Source organism: Neltuma alba, unplaced genomic scaffold, assembly GCF_004799145.2.
Source record: "Neltuma alba isolate B1F8T4 unplaced genomic scaffold, ASM479914v2 tig00012254_pilon, whole genome shotgun sequence".
Classification (NCBI taxonomy): domain Eukaryota; kingdom Viridiplantae; phylum Streptophyta; class Magnoliopsida; order Fabales; family Fabaceae; genus Neltuma; species Neltuma alba.
Genome location: NW_021636780.1, coordinates 158,466 through 178,310, shown reverse-complemented (window position 1 = coordinate 178,310; position 19,845 = coordinate 158,466). Strand labels below are relative to the sequence as shown.

General features: G+C 32.8%; 2 protein-coding genes and 1 non-coding gene across 5 annotated transcripts; 2 read left to right on the top strand and 1 right to left on the bottom strand.

The window, feature by feature from the left end:
* Positions 1-82: 82 nt before the first annotated feature.
* LOC114725475 (chaperone protein dnaJ 50) lies at positions 83-4,244 on the bottom strand. The gene is made up of 10 exons (XM_028911994.1): positions 4,047-4,244; positions 3,896-3,958; positions 3,710-3,776; positions 3,417-3,476; positions 2,558-2,608; positions 2,349-2,429; positions 1,177-1,289; positions 843-960; positions 537-663; positions 83-452 (listed from the first exon to the last, which is right to left on the bottom strand). The coding sequence occupies exons 1-10, from the start codon at positions 4,166-4,168 to the stop codon at positions 349-351; spliced, it is 906 nt and encodes a 301-aa protein (XP_028767827.1). The 5' UTR covers positions 4,169-4,244; the 3' UTR covers positions 83-348.
* A 9,012-nt stretch (positions 4,245-13,256) lies between these two features.
* LOC114725474 (gibberellin 2-beta-dioxygenase 8-like) lies at positions 13,257-19,845 on the top strand. 3 transcript variants are annotated; one of them, XM_028911991.1, is made up of 5 exons: positions 13,257-13,277; positions 14,089-14,179; positions 16,303-16,787; positions 18,501-18,822; positions 18,940-19,845. In XM_028911991.1, coding segments are annotated over exons 1-5 (1,149 nt in total). In that variant the 5' UTR covers positions 13,257-13,275; the 3' UTR covers positions 19,189-19,845. The 3 variants fall into 3 exon arrangements, with proteins under 3 accessions (XP_028767824.1, XP_028767825.1, XP_028767826.1); XM_028911992.1 differs by lacking the exon at positions 13,257-13,277 and adding an exon at positions 13,724-13,781; XM_028911993.1 differs by lacking the exons at positions 13,257-13,277; positions 14,089-14,179 and adding an exon at positions 15,981-16,205.
* Positions 17,448-17,521, top strand: TRNAV-CAC (transfer RNA valine (anticodon CAC)). Its single transcript has one exon. It is a non-coding gene; the product is annotated as a tRNA-Val (tRNA).

Sequence of the window (19,845 nt, the reverse complement as noted above, 5' to 3'; positions counted from 1 at the left end):
TTTATAAAAAAAAAATAATAGAATCTTTAAAATTGACTGGATTAATTCATACTGACACTAACTAAATCTATTGACACAAATCTTTTAAAATTGTCATGTATCAAACTTTTGTATCAAATGCATGTGAATAAACTTTTTCTTAGTTGAGCAAATGATATCTCCTCTACCACCCCACCCCTCCCCACTCTAATGAAAAAAATTTCCCCAAAAAAAAAAAAAAAGAACAAGGAACAGAATCATAATTTTCACTATTATGCTAATACAGTTGTGTTGAACCCTCCCTCACCGTCAGTAAAATGCTCGTACATCAGAAGTAAAGCATCATCCGAAAGACTACAACAAAAAAAGTTATCTCCTCCGCTTAGATTCTTTACGCATCTCCGCAAGGTAGCTCTCCAGGTTTGATTTCTTCCATAAACGCCTTAACACAAGGTCTTCCTTTGTCCCGTCATCTGTTAAACAAAACACGATGAAATAATTAACTCATTTGCTTACTGCCCCAGAAGAAAGCTCAATCTAAAATAAATTGTACTCACCCATGCTTCTCCATACATCCTGGGGTACACCAAGGGACCTTCTTGTCAGAAAAGAAGCATCTTCCCAAGTATAGGGGTGTTGCTTAAACTTGTATCTCCAAATCCAGCAGCCAGACCACAACAGCAACTAAATAGAGGAGGAAACTAATTAATACTTGAACATCGACCAAAATAATTGAAATTCATGGATCAGCTTGCAGGAAGGAATTGCACATACTGTAAAATTGTAATCAAACTAGAGCAAAAACAATATCTATATGCTTATTTTTCAAATTTCAGCTTCCAGATGCAGAGTTTGAGCTCAACCTTGCTTAAAGTGTAAGGTAAGAGAATAAAGCGGACACCAATAAGTTCCCATACAGCGGGTTTCTCAGCTCCCTTTATCTGCAATTCAAGTTCTTTGCTAAGGTCTTCCTGCATTTTCCTGCACACCCACATGACTCACATTGCGTTAGTCAGCATTAAAGGTTTTAAAATATAAGGTCAGCAAAGTCCAATCTTATGTATTAAGAAGATTGATTCAGAAGAGAAAACTAATAGTTTGCATGGATGACAAAAGCAGTAAGCATTTTGGTTGAAATAAGGAAATTACATCCAAGACCAGATATTTATTTCTACGAAATAAGGACAATAACCATACTTATCCGTATTCTTCTGAGTCCTCTTCTTGTTGGCAACTCCTCCACTGCGTTCCAGTTCCAATGCCTTCAGTCTATTTTTGTATGCCGGTGTCTTCTTGACCATATCTATAGCCTGGAGACAAAGAAATAGTGGTGCAATGAGTTTATTGTTTCAATTTTCAGAAATATTCCTTTTTATACAAACAGATGCATCAATCCCTAAACAGGTGCTGCAGATATCTCCCGAAGGACATACAAACACATGGCCCTGAACTATGCTAAGCCTTTACCAGTTTACCATGCATCACAAATTCGCACTACAAATTCTAGTTGGAACTGACACCAGCATTCCTTTGATATGCATGCTACAGAGAAATTATCAACATTGATTTGCCAATGTGAAAGTTGGGTTATGACAATACAACCTAGCTTAACTTAGGTGCCTTGAAAACAGGATCCGCAAACAGAGAATGACGTCCTTACCACAATGCACATGGCATAAGTAGGAACAATACATAGAAAACGCAAAATTCACGATAAGTGCATGATGTGACAAGATTCAAAAAGAAAACAATATCAATAGCTGGTTGAATCGGAAAAAGCTAGACTCATACTTTTGAATTGCCAGAAACAGCAATTCAGAGCACATGCTTGATGAAAAAGATGATTAACAAGAAATTCTTACCTGAATGACATGGATTTAATCAAATAGCCTTTTTTCTTTCAAATGAAATTAACAGAGAAAATCATATTGGTAAAAAAGTTGGAGCCAGTTGACTAGAATCTCGTTTCCATATGCATACATCAAAAACCCAAACTTGGATGTATATACTGTCAATTACTGATCTAAGTTCATTACTTCAAACACTTCTCTAGGGTATATATTTTTTCCATGTGCATTTTAACTGTACAATTTCATACAATCTATAATTTAAAAAAAAAAAAAAAGGCCCTTTCAATACACAATTCAAATCACGAGTCAACTACTATGATATGATGTATCGTAGGCATGGCTCCCGAGCCTTTAGCTGGCAGATTAGAGCAAAGAGTAAGATAGATGAATAATTATATGAATGGAACAATGCACGTTTCCTAGCTGCAATAGTTGGATCAACATTTAGCAATTCCAGCACACAATTTCACATCAAGAAAATGTTATAAATATTTAGCTGAAAACTTAAAATCATGGTACCTGATTATACCTTGTCCACCGATTTAGGTACTGGAAACCTGAAAGAATAATAAGAAGGCCAACCAATACAGCACGAGGATCCTGGCAGGTAAAAGTAGACAGTAATATGAAGTCAGAATCAAGCCAGATTGATCATTCAACAATTTCATGCAATTCTGAAACTGAATTTGTTACTTGTTACCACTGAAAGTGGAAAATAAAAAACTCACCGTTTTGTGACCATAATATGCCCGATAGTATTGTGCAGTATTATAAAACACCTGCGATAACAAAATTTTCAACTCAGACTTTGTAAATAATTAAAACACAAGGAACCTAAAATTGCATTTCTTTTGGACCCTAAAGAAGCAATTAAGCGAGTACTGTCTTCCCCTTCTCATGGCTTGCTTGTCCGCATGATAGAAAAGGGGGGAAATAAAATGTAGGTGCTGCCGAGGTACCAATGGCAAGAGAGGAAGTATGCCTATGTTGCACCTAGACAACTGACTATTTAAATTCTACATCTACGCCTTAGCAAAATTTGTACCTCACTTGATTTCATTTGTAAACTCAGAGGAACAATTATAAGCAGAGAATTTGTTGCATATAAAGAGTCCATTTGTTATAGTGTTTTGCATTTCTTATGCACAGAATTCCAAATAACTCTAATCCAATCAAGTTCAAAGTCACTCAAGATGTGGTAAACTGTTTTCATGTGGATAAGTTATGATCACTTTATTAAAATATTCGTGTTACTTCACATGAAATGGTCAACTGTTTAATCTGTCAGTCAGACACCTCCATATTCACATAAAGATCTTTCTAGAACACAAAATGCAAGTCAGCCCTTTAGTTTCTGAGGCAAAATTTTCTTTAACATCCTGAATAAAAACCACGGAAACCAAGACAGATGGCTAAAGCATACATGTCAATGAAGCAACCAGTACTTCTCATGCCATATCAAAATGCATTATTAAGAAATATATTGCCTTATCTATGGATTAAATAAACATGGCAATGCTCATTATGCATATCCATTCATTTTCGATAATTTAGAGGAGGAGCCGTCAGAAAACTTAGATAAATTACCTCCTCTGGATGTGCAATTGCGTAATCATATTGTTCTCGTGTGGCCTCATCCTTCAAAATCTGTAAACAAGTTCAATTTCTATCATTTTATCAAGAAACATGAGATTGATGAGCAGTAACTTGGAATTTACATAGACGTTTTAACTTGCTAGCTTTTAGAGTAATTTTATTAATTTATTAAAGACGCAGTTTTTCTTTTCTGAAAGGAGATCATAACCTACATTCTAATCATTGCCATATTCAGATTGCCAAAATTGACAACCACATAAAGCCTTAAAACAAGAACTACGCACCTCATAAGCATTGGCAATTTTAACAAACAGCTTTCTCGATTCTGGATCAGGGTTTTTATCCGGGTGACTGAAATTAGCATTGATACATAAACAAAAAATGAAAAACGGCCAATTTTGAAAATTTAAACAAGAAGCGAAACAAGAAATTACTGGAAAATAGCTAAAACAACAATGGCGGCAGCTTACTATTTCAACGAGAGTTTGTAGTAAGCTTTCTTGATTTCCGAAGCATTAGCATTCTGAGAAACCCTACATTAAAATCGCGGATTACAGCAAACCAACTAGATTGTAGAAGTCCAGAAAAGTGAACATCTAATTGGGAAGCAGAGGAGCTGACCCTAGTAGATCGTAGCAGTCATCTTCATCGCAGTAGATTGCCTCCGAAGGAGAGATAACAACTAAAAGGATTACAGTCAATAAAAATGCCGGCCACCGAATCGGTGCCGGTGGCGCGTTCATCGCGGGTGCCTTATGTATCTCACAAGAAGATGGCGCCTGGTGATTCTTCTGTTCCTCCTTTGGTCAATGGAAGCTGGCCTCCGCAATTCGGATCTATTGCATTTTCGTTTTTATTTGGGAATTTTTTGCTCCCGTAAAATGTTTTTATCAAGGAATGCCTGAGTTGTTTTTGTGTGATTTTGATTTTGATTCGATCGATAATTTTACATCATATTTCGGGTTTAAATGGTTTTAACTTTTAAGTCAATAAATGTTAAAACATTTCAAAATTTGATAAAAAGTCAAGTAAGAAAACCATATTTAATTAAGAGAAAATCCAAAAACAATACCTCTAAAATTTTAAAATTTCAAATCAAGAATGACTATAAAAATATATTGTCATTTGTTTTTCAAATTTTATTAATTATTACTAAAGTGTAGTAAATAAGACTAATTTTAAATTTTAAAATTTAAATATATTTTTTTAGAGATTCTCCCTTTAATTAATATTCTTAGCTTTTTTTTTCTTTTTTTTTGGCCAAAATTGTTGGTTATTATTAACTCACCTGATATCAAAAAACAAAAAAAGAAAATTGATGAAAGGTCCTATTTAGAAGGTTTTGTTTTTCACTTAAAAAGACTTGGATTCAATGGATACAACTTGCAACATATCTTTAGCTGTTGTAAAAATTGCACAGCATCTAAATTTTTAAATAAATTTCAAGTATTTTTATAATAAATTTTTTTTTTTGGCAACATATAGAGTTTGAGAGTTTAGTTCTTTTTTAAGCATAAATATCTTTTTAATAAAGACAGTCCTATTCAAAACACTATCAAATACTAATATGAGTATCTCTTTTAATGGAAATTCAACCAAAAGTTCAGTTTTGAATAAACATTGCAAGAACTGCATGTATAGGTTCTTGACCAGCTGAATAAAGTTGTCTGTATTATTTTTCACTTTTAATCATTTCCTTCAATTGAATTGAACATTCCATTTTTGCCATTGAAATAAAACATTCTAAAACAAGTTATCCATGGTGGCGAGTACAAGGCCTTTTCTTTCTAGCCCATAGCCCATTTGGCCCATGCGTGTTTGGGCCCGCTTGTGTGTCTGCATGTTTGGACTTATACATTTGTAAGTTTTTTTTTTTTTCAAATACTACATTTGTAAATGTTACTCATCCATTCCTTAATATATGACTAATTGTTGAGTTAGTTTTAGTCCTAAATATAAGACACATTTCTCATATTTATCAATTTTCTCTAAATTACTCCTATAGATATTCTCTCAACCATAATCAAGTAGAAAAGGAAAATGAGATATTAAAAAAAATGATTATGGGTGTCACATTTCTTATAATTAACTAACTTACCTAACTTTCTTAATCTAATCAAATTAGTTAAATGGGTCTTATATTAAGGATCGGAGGAGTAGTATATCATGGAAGAGAGGTCTCTTATACTCTTACCATATTGCAACTTATTTGCATCATATTTTGCCCTCATAATCGTTTTCTTTTTAAAATAAAAAAAAGAATAAAGCTTCCCCGTGCTTACTAAAACCACGTAGTTTTGATTTTAATGAAATATTTCTGGCCACTAGATAAGGTCATTATGGGAGAACAGCAGACAATTGATAAGGCGCATTAGACACCCTTCACCTCATTTAGACTCAGTTTTTTTTTAATTTTTAAATTAAATTGAAAACTTCTATAAATTAAATGAAATTATTTTTAATAAAACATGCGAGAAATCAAATATACAGTAGAATCAAGGTTCTCACATAAATCAAAATAAAGCTATATCTAAAGTGTTTAAGAAATATCGGGTTCTTTCAAGTTTTTGTGGAATCTTAATTCAAATTTGCGTCCAATCCTTTGACTTCATGGTCTGAATCTGTGTGCTCAACTCATTGTCAACTCTAATGATCCACATAATATCACATCTGTGTGTATTTGTGATGATGACGAGAGGTAAAAAAAAAAAAAAAGTAAAAAAGTTCAAAACTTTTGCAATACCTGCAGGTATTATTGTTGAACTCATGAGTTGAATTTTTAAATTAATGGTTTTACGTTTTTAGTTTATAAATCGTGTTAGCTACAAACTCAATTAAATTTACAAATTTACTTACCGAATTTTTAACTTATAAAATCATGTTAATTTGTTCTTAAATTTGTACTAAATTTTTTCATTAATTATATTTAGTGTTTTATATATGAATTATAATAAATTATAAATGTTGATGAGTTTAATTTCAATTATTTAGGTGTAAAATATATTTAAATAAAATTAATTTTTTATATTTTAATTATTTAATTATATGTTTTAATATTAATTTATTAATAAGAATAAATTCTTACAAATTGACTACTTGAGTTTATATTTGGAAAAATTTCAGAAAAAGTCTTTGAAATATAAGAAATTTCAGATTGGGTCCTGGAATTTTGTAAATGACAGAAAGGGTCAATGATCCAATCTGTCATTTGTAAAATTAAGAAGAATTGACAATTTTGCCCTAGCTAAGCAAAAGTGAGTAGTTATTCTCTAAACAAATCTAGGTAACGCTTACACTGTTCTAATAATTACATGATTAGTTGTAGTTAATAATAAGGTACCTGACTACGAAAAAGTGAGTAGTTATTCTCTACACGAATCTAGGTAACGCTTACGCTGTTCTAGTAATTACATGATTAGTTATAGTTAATAACAAGGTACCTGACTACAAAAAAATGAGTAGTTATTCTCTACACGAATTTAGGTAACGCCTAAACTCTTATAGTGATTCTTTAAATCGTCGTAGTGAATGAATACAAATGAGGACAAAGTTGTCAATTCCTCTTCATTTTATAAATGAAAGATTAGGTTATTGACCCTTTCTGTCATTTACAAAATTTCAGGACCTAATCTGAAATTTTTATATTCCAAGGTTTTTTTGGAGATTTCTCCTTTATATTTTTATTATAAATTTGTTTAAACTTGTAAGTTTTAACAACCTAACGTAGTTTATTGATTATTGTGGCCATTGACTGGGGTATTTCTTGTATTTTGAAAAGAGTGATTAAACAGTAATTTAGGTGGCAGAGGCCAGGGGGAAGGAATCGGGAGGAAAATGGGGCCAGGGAAGCGACAGGTCAATCATTATGAAGTCCTCGAAGATTCCCCTTTTCCTTTTAAATACTCCCGACACGTGGCACTCCCCACGCCTTTCCCTTCGCCATATTATTTTTCCTTTTTTCCCCTTGAATATTTTTCCCCTCCTCCCCACAGGCAGTTTGTTTACACTAGTATAATTTTGATAATATTACGAATTAAAATATTATTTCTGATCTTAATTATAAAATTTTATTTATAGATTATAAATAAAATCTTATAATTAGAACTAAAGATAGTATATATTTAAATTTATATCAAGTTTTAGCTTAGAAAACCAGGGGAATAATTTAATCTACACATCAGCTAAAACTACTAAATGTACCCATTATCTCACCAAAGAAGCTCATCGTGTGAATGAATGAAGATATATCTTAACTTTTAACTCGTCCCAGCTGCTATGCTTGATTAGACAGGACTTCTCATTGTAATTTTATGGTTTCTGCTAAGTTGTGCTATGTAATTTTCAACTCATAATAATTATTTTTGTACTTAGAAGTAAAAGCAATGCAATCGACCGATCTAACCTATTATATGATGGCTAGCAGTTAAATCACTCTTTGCTTGAAAATCAAATTAGGTGTGGGATACATGTAATTCTCTTACAGGAGCTTTATGGTTTATGTTTTCTTGAGTTGTGTTATGTAATAATTTTCAAGTTATAACATAACTTACCTATAATTTGTATTGGAAAAAAAAAGAAAAAGTAATACGATCAACTGTCTAGCGTATTATGAAAAGGTTATTACTAATTAAACAAGAAAAGCTAGATTTCAATGCTAGGTGACCTCTTGGCCAATTAACGATTAATATCATTTTTAGTTCTAATTATAAAACTTCATTTATAGATTATAAACAACATTTTATAATTAAAACTGGAGTACTAATTAGCGACCTTAAAATCACTCTGGTAGAAAACCAAGCATGATCCTGTTATTAATTGCATCTTTATGTTAGAGCGAATTTAAACAGTATAAAATATAGCTTTCCAAAATCCTGAAAGCTGAATTATTATAAGCTAAAGTATATATGTTTGATTTATTTTTAAATTTATATCAAATTTTATTATTATAGTCTTTTAGGTTTATAAGTTGTATTTTTAATTTCTTAATGTTATCATCGCTATTCTTATTTAATAGAAATACTGACCCAGCAAATTTGCAAAGTGACTTTATAATAAAATGTTGATAAAGTATGTTTAAATTTTAAAATATAAAAAAATAGTTATAGCAAAAAAATTAATGTTTAAGGTATGTTTTATCAGCATTTAATTACAAAGTAATATGCATAATAAATTTGTTACGTCAACATTTTTTTTTATTAAATATGACTAATAATATTAAAATTGAATTTGGTTTCTCTCCTTTTCCCCCCTTACTTCCTCCCCACTTCCCACCTCAAATTCTCAACCCCCGGATCAAATAATGGCTATCATTTAATTTTCTATAAAATAGTTTGTTCTTAATTATAGGTCTACACTACTTAGCTTAAGTTTTCACAAATGAAGCTTATTTATTTGTTCTCATTCTTTTACATTTTAATAGTAATTTTGTAGAAATTTAAATCTTAATTATCTAAAAATTCATTAATATAAAGATAAAGAGTAAATGGAGGGGGAAATGGAAAGAACCCAAATCCAGTAAAACTAAGAGATTAAACATATACTTTACAACTGAGGAGAATTCGATCTAGTTAGTGAAAGAAACTAATCACTCGAATGTTCACCGAAAGAAACACATATGATAGTATCCGGAACAACTTTTTAATATAAAGATACCTATATTTAATATTAAAAAAAAAACACACCGCATAAACTTGGGAGACAACGACGTCGTCAAAATTTAAAGAATCAAACATATTTTAATTTTAAATATAATCAAACAATTAATTTTTGTGATGAAGCATCCATTTAGGGGAAAGAATTGGGCGGCAAGAAGAATAGAATAGGAGGAGGTAGAAGGTATGGTGGACAGAGGAGGGGCAGACAATAAAACATGAAAGAGGAGGGTACGCAGGTTCGGCAATTAATGTTGGCATTCAGCAAGAGACATCATTTTTTTTTTTTCTTTGGCCCCCAATTCTCTGCACTTTACGAAACTTTCCCTATTTTTCTATTTATTCATAATTTATTAACACTTCATTCCGCCATATTTTTTTGATTTTTTATCAGGATATGCCGACTTCCATGTTGTGTCTCTTCCCCGCTGTTCCCTGAACCGCCTTTTCGGCTTGATTCAACGTATTAACTCGTGTGGGCCCCCTCCTCTCCTGGTGTCCCCACCAATTTTCTTTCTTCTTCTTTTTTTTTTTCCCAATTTTTTAGAAACGCCAAGTCATATTAATAATAAAAATATTTAACACCATAATAATAGAAAAAAGATAGGAAAGTTATTTACAATATTATATAACAGGAGAGGGAGCTATAAAATTAAAAAAGAAACAAAAGAGAAACCCTTAAACATAAATGACAAGTCCTACCATGAAAAACATAAAAATGTGCATCCTCACGAAGCTTAGAGAGAATGAATTTTTATATTTCATGTTTTTTATGATTTTATGATATCATTATTCTTATACTTCCTTTGTACTTGCTTCATATGTGTACATACAAAAGTTGAAATTTTGGAAAAATTATTATATAAGTATTTATATTTTTCAACTTTTAATTTAACATCCATGTTTCGTTCTCTTTGCTAAATCCTTTAACTTAGCTTTATTAGCATTGTTAGCTCTTATAGAGGGGTTAAAGATGCTAATGAAGCTAATTAAATTAGAATGCTAGCAATATTAATAGAGTAAAATTAAAGAAGTAAATTAAAAGAGAAAATAATATATACATATTTAATTAAACGTTAATAATATATAAATGCTTGCAGAGTATTTTTTTTTTAACGTATATATGTCCTAATAACTCATACCAATAACCTAGCTGCATTTTGTCATACTTCAACAATCTATTCTCAAGACTCAAATATCCATCATATTTATAGTGTACTCCTCCGGTCTTTAATATATGACCTAATTGTTGAGTTGGTTTTGGTTCTAAATATAAGACTCATTTTTTATATTTATCAGTTTTCTCTAAATTACCCATATGTATACTTTCTCAACTATAATCAAATAGAAGAGGGAGATGGGACATTAAAAAAGATGATTATGGTGTTTTAGGAAAAATGTGTCGCATTTCTTATAATTAACTAACTTACCTAACTTTCTTAATCTAATCAAATTAGTTAAATAGATTTTATATTAAGGACCGGAGGAGTATTAACATATCTATTACTCACTTTAAGACTTAATTTGAGAGTTGGTATTGGTACTATATATGTAAGATTTATTTCGTATTTTTATTAATTTTTTTTCAAATTAACCATATTGATATTCCCTTAAAAATAATCAAGTAGGGGAGAAAGAAAAAAAAATTAAAAAAGATGATTAAAGTGTTTAAAAAAATATCATATTTACTAATTTAACTGACATCTCTAATATACTCAAATTAGTTAATTACGTTTTACATTAAGAATCGAATTAGTAATTAATACTCCTCCCGTTAAGACTGGAGGAGTATATAATAAGGTTCTCAATAAATTATATTACCCATAAGTTATTAATAATGCACTCGTTAGTGTATTACTTTTTCTTTTTTTTTTCCGGTGAACACTACACTCGTTAGTATATTATGTGCTACTCATAATTCTTCATTCATTAGCGTATATGTGCATATCAAATTATATATGTAATATGATATTCAAGTTGATGAATATATACGGACGTGAAATCCCTTTTGAATTTCTCTTCCCTTGGTTTGTATAAATGAAAATATCAAAAAAAAATTAAAGATGATACATTAGACTAAAAGAGAATTAAAAAAATAAATCAATGATTTTGTAGTTAATGCGTATTCTTCTCTTAACATAATTTTTTGTTATAGAAAAAATATTTTTTTTATTAAAAAGCAACTTATAAAAAATATAAGCCTACATTAATGAATAAAATTGAGTTAGTTTTAGAATTCATTTAATATTTTCCCACTAAACAAAGTCTGTAAAATAAATAATATTATTTATAAACTATGAATAACTAAAATTTCAACCCATGGAAATAAAATTTAGGGTGACTTATATTTTAACATTCAAAAATAAAAAAATTACAAACACCTTATAGATTACAAAACAATAAAACACAAAGTATGATTGTAAGTCAATATCAAAATTATAACACTACTAATTTGTAAGTCAAAAGAATCACAGCATCAAATTTTTATTAGATTTATACAAGATAATATATAGAGATGGTTTAGTTTAGATTATGTTTTATATATATATATATATGGGAAAATTGCAATTGAGTCCCACTCAAGGGAATTAAATACAAAAATATCTCTTGAAATCATAAAATTACTCTGAAGTCCCAAGGGATTTCTTTGCAATAAATTCTATCTGTTTAATTACCAAATTACCTTTCTTTTTTTTAAAGTTTATATTGACAACTAAAAAAGCATTAACAACTTAAAGTGCAAGAATTGACAACTATCGCAGCTGGTATTGACAATTTATGCATTAAATTTTGTGATGTGTTGAGAAAATGTGTTGTCAATACCAGTCGTCATAGTTGTCAATCTTTGTACCTTAAGTTGTCAATAACTGCTCTTTCAGTTGTCAATGCAAACTTAAAAAAAAAAACAATTTAGAAATTAAACAAATAGAATTTATTACAATAAGATTTCTTAGAACTTCAGAATAATTTTATGATTTTAAGGAATTTTTTTACATTTAATTCTTTTGAGCGTGACCTAATTGCAATTCTCCCAATATATATATATATATCGATAAAATTTTAATATAAAAATTACAATTATAAATAGAATCTAAAAACGATGAGTTTAGGAGAAGGATATGAGACGCAGGTTTTTGTAGTGGAGATTTACTTCCTCCTCATTGATTCCCGGTCCTCTCACCAGTCTCAATGATGGAGAAAGATTAGAAATTTTAATCATACACCATTATTAGACTTAGCTTCTTGCTAGTCACTACGTATTCATTAATCATTGCCCGAGCCACCCTATTTGTCATCTCATACCGTCTAGCGCATATCTTATCATTTTCACCTTCACATTACTGTGCAAAAAGAAGAAATCAATCAGAGTGCCGACTCTGATTTCCTCTGTTCTTTGTGTAGGCTTTAACACCTATCCTTTCGAAGATGGGCCCTCCTCTGAGGCTGAATTGCATGTAAATCAGTGTTACCTTTATTAGTGTCGTATTTATTTCACCTTTCTTAAACAATATTAGAAAGCCAATGACTTTCGTAATCTAATGGTATGAGAGTGCTCTTGTAAGAAAAGCATCATCTTGCTCATAACTTTTTAATTCAAAAAATAAAACTTGGAATTTATATCCTAGCACCTGTTTCAAAGAATACCATATTACTATTTACTCTCATTTTTTCTCTGTTCTTGATCTCTGGCTTCATAATACTTTGTAATCTGATCAGCTGAGAGGATTTGAATCCAAAAAGCTGATGACCATTTGCATCAAGCCAGTCAAGATGCCTAGTAACAGGGAAAGTCTTGGTTTTTCCAAAGAAATTAAAAAAAAATGAACATGTTCAGTCACTGTCGGGACAAAGTGAGGGACCAATGGTGATTGATGAAATGCCTCAATGGGATATTTTTCATTATTTTGAGACGCTTATGCTCTGAGACTGATTCTCATGTCCTTTCTCATGTAAGCAAAGCACATGCCTCTCGTCTCAATCTCTCTCATCCTCACTCACTTTCAAAATTTAACCTCTACGCACTAATTAGCCTCACTTCTTCTCACGTCTGAGAGATTTGAATTCCAAACCAATTTAACGAACGAAAAATAAGGAGGAGGACATGCATGTGACCCCCAAGGTGGAGCCACGTTTCTGTGCCGACATGGACTCACAGATTACGCTTGAGTCACTGGTGCTTCTCAGTGTACTAAACATCCATGTACGTATTTCTCTTCCCATGTGATTTTAGTTTCACTCTGGGTTAACTCTGTTGAGTTTGCTGTCAAATTGAACAACACAATGTAAACCCAGCACTCATCATATTGTCATTGAATCAGATAGGACTCTTCTAGAAGTATGGTTCTCATTCCTCCAAGTCTCTCTTTCTCCATCCCTTCCTTTGTCGCCAAGCCCTTTTCTCACTGTCCCCTGTTATTTGTACTTGGGAAAAAAAAGAAAAATTAGATATCATTGATGCCGAAATTTTTTTGGCATAAATATAAAAATCAATCTGCAATATTTTTCTCTGATAGCACCATGAGCCGCGTGGTCCTTCTCTTGAGCAGAAGTTTTCAATCCTCAACTATTTCCTTAGGTACATCTGTGTGATGACAATAATTGATGGGCTTTTCTGCCTATAAATTATTGTTCTCCCAATGCTTTAGATTAACTCAATTTCTCACAATAAGCTGAAAGCCCACTTCATATCATTCTTCTTCTCTAGGTGAGTGCTATTAATATCTTCTGCATTTCTCATTAGAATTCCAACCATTCTGCATTTATGTACTTTTCATCTTCTGTATCTATCATTCTTCATTTCTCCATCAGCATATATATAATCTCCTTAAATCTAAAGTTCCTGCAAGAAGCTAAGAATATATGACATGGAAATGTCTTTTTCAGTTTCTAGTGAAAGAAACAAGTATAGTCAGATAAAGGACATCCAAAATAAATAGCATTAAATTCCATGATGTAAACAAGATTGTGTTTATCTATTGGTTTCAAATTTCAGTGAAGCTTTTTATACGCAGGACTGGTGAGTGCACTATGCAGACCATCTGTTCTCAAGTTAAAGGATGCACGACGATGGAGTCTCATAGCTCGTTGAGCAGTTTCAATCCGGTGAGTAATTAAGAAACTACAGTGAGTATATATTGGACACTTAGTTATATTATGCTTCGATTTGTCCCTGTGATGGAATTTTAGAGATCATTAATTAATTATATGTATAAGTCAACAGATCGAGTCAGTAGGTTTGACTATCTGATCTGATTCTAGGGATGTGACCATGTGAATGTCAGTCGCAGATTTATTTATTGTGCGTTTCAAATTTCAGTAATGCTTGCTGCCATATAATAACCCTTCTCAAATTCCAACATACATGTGGTTTCCTACCACATGATCAACCTAGAAAGAGAGAATACTAAACAAATCTTTTGTTTAAGAATCCATATTTTCAACTCTACTATATGATACCATCTGTCTTTTGCTTTGAGAACAGCAGAGTAATTTTTAATTAGACGACCAAGCTAATCATGAATAAATATGTAGATATGTACGCTATTAGATATACTCGTTACTGTCTATATATTTATATCTGGGTCTGGATTGAAATGAGGAGAAGATCCTAGGTTTGCATGTAACATGCCAAAGCTTTAATTTGTTTGAAATCCAGGTGGAGTGAGAAAATAAAATACTAAAAAGGATCAATGATCTAGACTCTTCCGAAACAGTCACAGTTTTTTTTTTCTGGGATGTCAAGATAGAAATGTCCGAATGACTCAGCCTCCAATATCAGCTTTAATGTTACCGTGCCTTGTCGAGGTTTCTTTGTACTGTTTTGCCACAACTTGATGAAGACAAATCTTCTCTCTTCCTTCATATCATCCACCATAGACCATCCTAAGTTGATTCATATCAAAAAGCATAAAGAATACTATCTCTTATAGGACAGTTTCAGATGATTAAGTCATTGAAAGACGTGGGGTTGCTTATGATTTCTGGTAAACTTTGATTTGTCAAAGGAAGTGCGTGTCTTGATCTATATGCACCGACATAACAAGGGGTATATGTATGTAGACTGAAAAGAGTCGCCAGTCTCAAATGGGTATCGTGTTTGAATTAAATAATACTGATGTTGGAATATAATACTAAAAGGGTTCTTTTCTCAGCAAATAATTGAAGTATTCTGCTTCCGTAAGTTTCGATTTTTTTTCCTTTTTCCTATGTACTAGGTCTTGTATGACAAAGAAATGGGCTCCACTTTTTCCCTTTTGTGGAGGTAACCCAACCGAGTTGAATTCCCAGATATCAACTAATCCCCAGAAGCCATATATGCACGATGAAGAAACATTATGCGAGTGTATGTGTTATGTATATAGTTAATTATTTAGATTCTTACTATTTTTTTATAATTATAATAATAAGCGTGTTCTTTTGAAAGTTATGTGATATACATTGAGTTGCAAAAAAAGTTCATACAATTATTATGTTTTTATGAGACAATCTGGAAATAAAGATACAAAAAATAGTTCATTGCTCAAAGATATTAAAAGTAGTTAGATTTGGATTTTTTTTTACTTCTTATTATAAATAATTACTTAAATTTATTTGACGTCGTGTATGTATTTATTTTATTTTCATATATGCTAATTATTTTTAAATAAGAATTCGAATTCAGGCCAAAAAGGAAGAACTTAAAATCAAAATCCTATCAGACACTGTTACCATTAATTTGAAATGAATGTTATTTCACTTTTGTTAGATTTTTTCTACTGGTGCACCCATTTTTAAGTTAGATTTTTCTTTTGGGGAAATACTTAAGTAAAATTTTTATCCATTTATTATAAAAATATCGCATGTGATCACATTTAAAAAACTTCCGCATAGTATATATAGAAAGACCAAATCACGGATCCTCAAGGTCTTAACAGCTTCCTGTATAACTTTTACACCAAATCCTTCGAAATGCGTGTGGATGTTACGCAATGGTGTGTAACTAAAAACAACTAAGCACAGTGCAGAAAAGATAACAGACGAAGAGAATCGATTGTCTCAACATATAAAGACGTGTTTACTGCCTTAGTCTCCAAAGTGTGAAACGTTTTCATCAAGGGCGAAATGAACAGAGGACACAAAGCAACCAAAAGTGCTTGTCCCTGTCTGCTATATTTTCTCTATACATCAATCCCTTGTTCACACTCGTTTATATAATCTCATCACCTTCTTCCCTCTTCTTTTTGCAGCCTCAAGCTAGCATGGAATCTAGTTCAGACCCACCCTTTTACGAGGCCTACAAGGTCCTCCTCGAGAAGAACCAAAGCCTTAATGACAGTTTTATTAGCTGTGCAGCTGAGCTTGGTGGAGGTGTTGTGGTGGAGGAGAGGGAGCTTCCGGTGATCGACCTGAGGCGGTTGGATGGGGAGGACGAGAGGGAGAGGGAGGAGTGCAAGACGGAGATAGCTAGGGCTTCAAAGGAGTGGGGGTTCTTTCAGGTGGTGAATCATGGGGTTTCCAGTGAGATTCTCAAGAAGATTAGGGTTGAGCAGGAGAAGGTGTTCAAGCAGCCATTTGCGCAGAAAGTGAAGGAAGACAAGTTCTTCAACTTCTCAGCGGGTACTTACCGTTGGGGAGCGCCTTCTGCTACCTGCATTCGACAGTTATCTTGGTCTGAAGCCTTTCATATTCCTCTTACTGATATACTGGGTTCAACTGGATCCAACAGTCTCAGGTATAACAACACCATGCTTAGCTCTTTTCCTTTCATTCTGGATATATATAAAAGCATGGCTTCATGATTAAAAATAGTCTCCAGTTTTAATTGCCTCTTTGTATTGTTTACTCAATATATAATATTTGTTTGTGTGTTTGTATGTGTATCACATTTTCAAAGTATAAGGATTTAAGCCAATCCAGTTTCGGTTACATGGTGTTGGTTATAATATTGGTCCCCCCTCTTGATAGGGAGGGGTTAAGATTTTGATATGTCTATTTTTTAAGTGGAAGTGGCCCCGGGAGGACATCAGTATAACAGCAGGAAGAAAAAGTAAAAAAACCTCATTTTCTTATTATGGGTTCTCTGCAAGTCCCATACCCTATGAGAAATGAGGATATACAGAAAGAATTAAAGTAGCTAGGGAATGGAGGTGGTTCGGGTGGCTTCTCCTCTCTTGTTTTCCTTTCTGGTCATCTCTATGTGAGTGACATTTCCCTAGACTCATTTTCTTGTATAGAAGAAAAATTTGGCATGTGGTTTTTCAAAATTCATTTGGCATCCAATGTTTCTAGAATTCTTTGACGGGAGAAAAGTCACTTTTACTCTTCGATGTAGGTTGTTAGATTTAATTACTTTGCTAATGAAATAATTATATTGGCCACAGGCTCTCAACTTGTCTGGGTGGTGTAGTTGGTTATCACGCTAGTCTCACACACTAGAGGTCCCCGGTTCGAACCCGGGCTCAGACATTAGACAAGACATTCCCACTTCAATTGGCTTTTTTGGTTATTTTTAATGTCCAACATTACCATATTTCGTCTTTTGCCATTACATATGGCTCAAGCATTCACACAGGCTAGAATGCAACGTAATCCTGTTCGGTTCAACTTGTTCACATGAATCACATCTGTGCTTTTCTTTCTTTAGACTTGGTTACATTATGCAGCTCAAGTGTGTCAGTCTCAAGACAGGAAAGTATGAGACCCTTTCTGCTTTCACAGGGCACTGTCTGGACTCAGTCTCTAGAAAAGTCGATTCTATGTATAGTCAATTTCTGGTGCCACCGTCAGCACAGCACTCAAGATATGCCATATCAGACTTTTTTGCTTCTGCAACTATTCACACCCACCAACCCCACATGCCACACAGATACTACACGTTTTTTGCTTTCCTCCAAGTCTCCATCCCCCAAAATTTGTTTACACAAATTCAGTATGCACACATGGCCTGCCATTTCCATCATTCCTTTTCGTCTACCCCATATTGTTCCTCACGTGAACGTCTCAAGCTGCTGAAGAACCTGACAGATTAATAGGCTGTAGTCATTCTGATGAATGATTCCCTAGCTTGTTAGTAAAGGACGGCGCTCGCTGATATGAACGGCACCTATTCCAATGATTAAACAAGGGACAATTGCTCATTAACGAAGAGAAAAGCATAGAATGATTACCTAATGTATAAGTTTTCAATTTGGATAATTATAGAGGCCTTTATTTATCAAGGATACTTGGTTTTACTGAGAAAATAACACATGGTTTATGTACATTAGCCTTTGCTACTTTCTTTGAAAGTTGTTGTGTGATGTGTGATCTACTCCAACTTACCCTCAGGCTATAAGTGAACAAAGATTATTTCATGGCAGTCCATTTACAAAATGCTTTTTTAGGTAATATTTGTAAATATGAAGCATAAATATAATATTTTTTGGGTGTATACATGCGCATACAGCTCAGCCATAGAACAGTTTGCTAGCACAGTGTCAAGTCTTGCGCAGAGATTAGCTGAAATTCTGGAAGAGAAGATGGGGCACAAGTCGAACTTCTTCCAGGAAAATTGTTTGCCCAGCACTTGCTATCTTCGATTGAACCGATATCCTCCATGTCCTTTGTTTTCAGAAATTCATGGTCTGATGCCTCACACTGATAGCGATTTCCTCACCATATTGCACCAAGATCAAGTCGGAGGGTTGCAGCTGGTGAAAGATGGCAAATGGATTGCAGTTAAACCAAATCTTGACGCCCTTATCATCAACATTGGTGACTTATTCCAGGTACCTACTTTCTTGGCCCTCACATTTCCAATTTACTTTGATATGAATTCCGTTGTTAGAAAAACTTGATTACTCGAGAGGTCTCTTTTATATAAATATATTTATATTGTGGTGCAGGCATGGAGCAATGGAGTATATAAGAGTGTTGAGCACCGAGTAATGACGAACATGCGAGTGGAGAGGTTCTCTACGGCTTATTTCTTTTGTCCTTCCAACGACACATTGATAGCGAGCTGCACAGAACCCGCTGTGTACAGGAAGTTCAGCTTCATGGAATATAGGCAACAAGTTCGAGAAGATGTTCAAAACTTGGGTTCTAAAATTGGCCTTCCAAGATTTCTCATGCAAACTAGGCATGATACTTAATTAGCTTAGTTAATTAATCATAGCAAATATATTATAGTCTTGTCAAGTTACAATTGGAGTAAAATCTCCATGATGCAATTTAAATATATATTTATATCTTAGTTTGAATATTAGTAGTTACCTAGCATATAGGTGCATATATAGTCGACTATATAGGTTATTTCTAAAAAAGATTGGAGCCAATGAAATCAGAAGGAAGGTATGGAAGCTGATTTCTGTCTGCATTTTTGGTCTGCTGAACATTGCAACAGAGGAGAAGAATTTCTGAAATGTAATTACATCGTCGGTAAAAGGGAAGCATTGTCTGATGCATGGGCCATGAGAATGAAGGGGCAAGAGCACGTGAGTGTTGCATGGGCAAAGAATAATCATCAATGTGTTCTTGGAGCTGATGAGCTATAAATATATGAATATATCTATATGATTGATTTCGTGTCATCGACTATTTATTTCTTAGTAGCTTTCCAGTGAATATATATTATGTTGGAGAAAATTGCTGTGCTATGCATTTGGAGTTTTTCCTAAATTCCAGTAGGAAAAGTGTATACAAAGTTGAAGTCCCTTCCTTTTTTCTTTTAAATTCCTTTGTAATCTCTGTTGTTAGAGGCTTGGAAAATGCATAGTTCCAACTATGATAATGTTTATGAGAAAATTTCT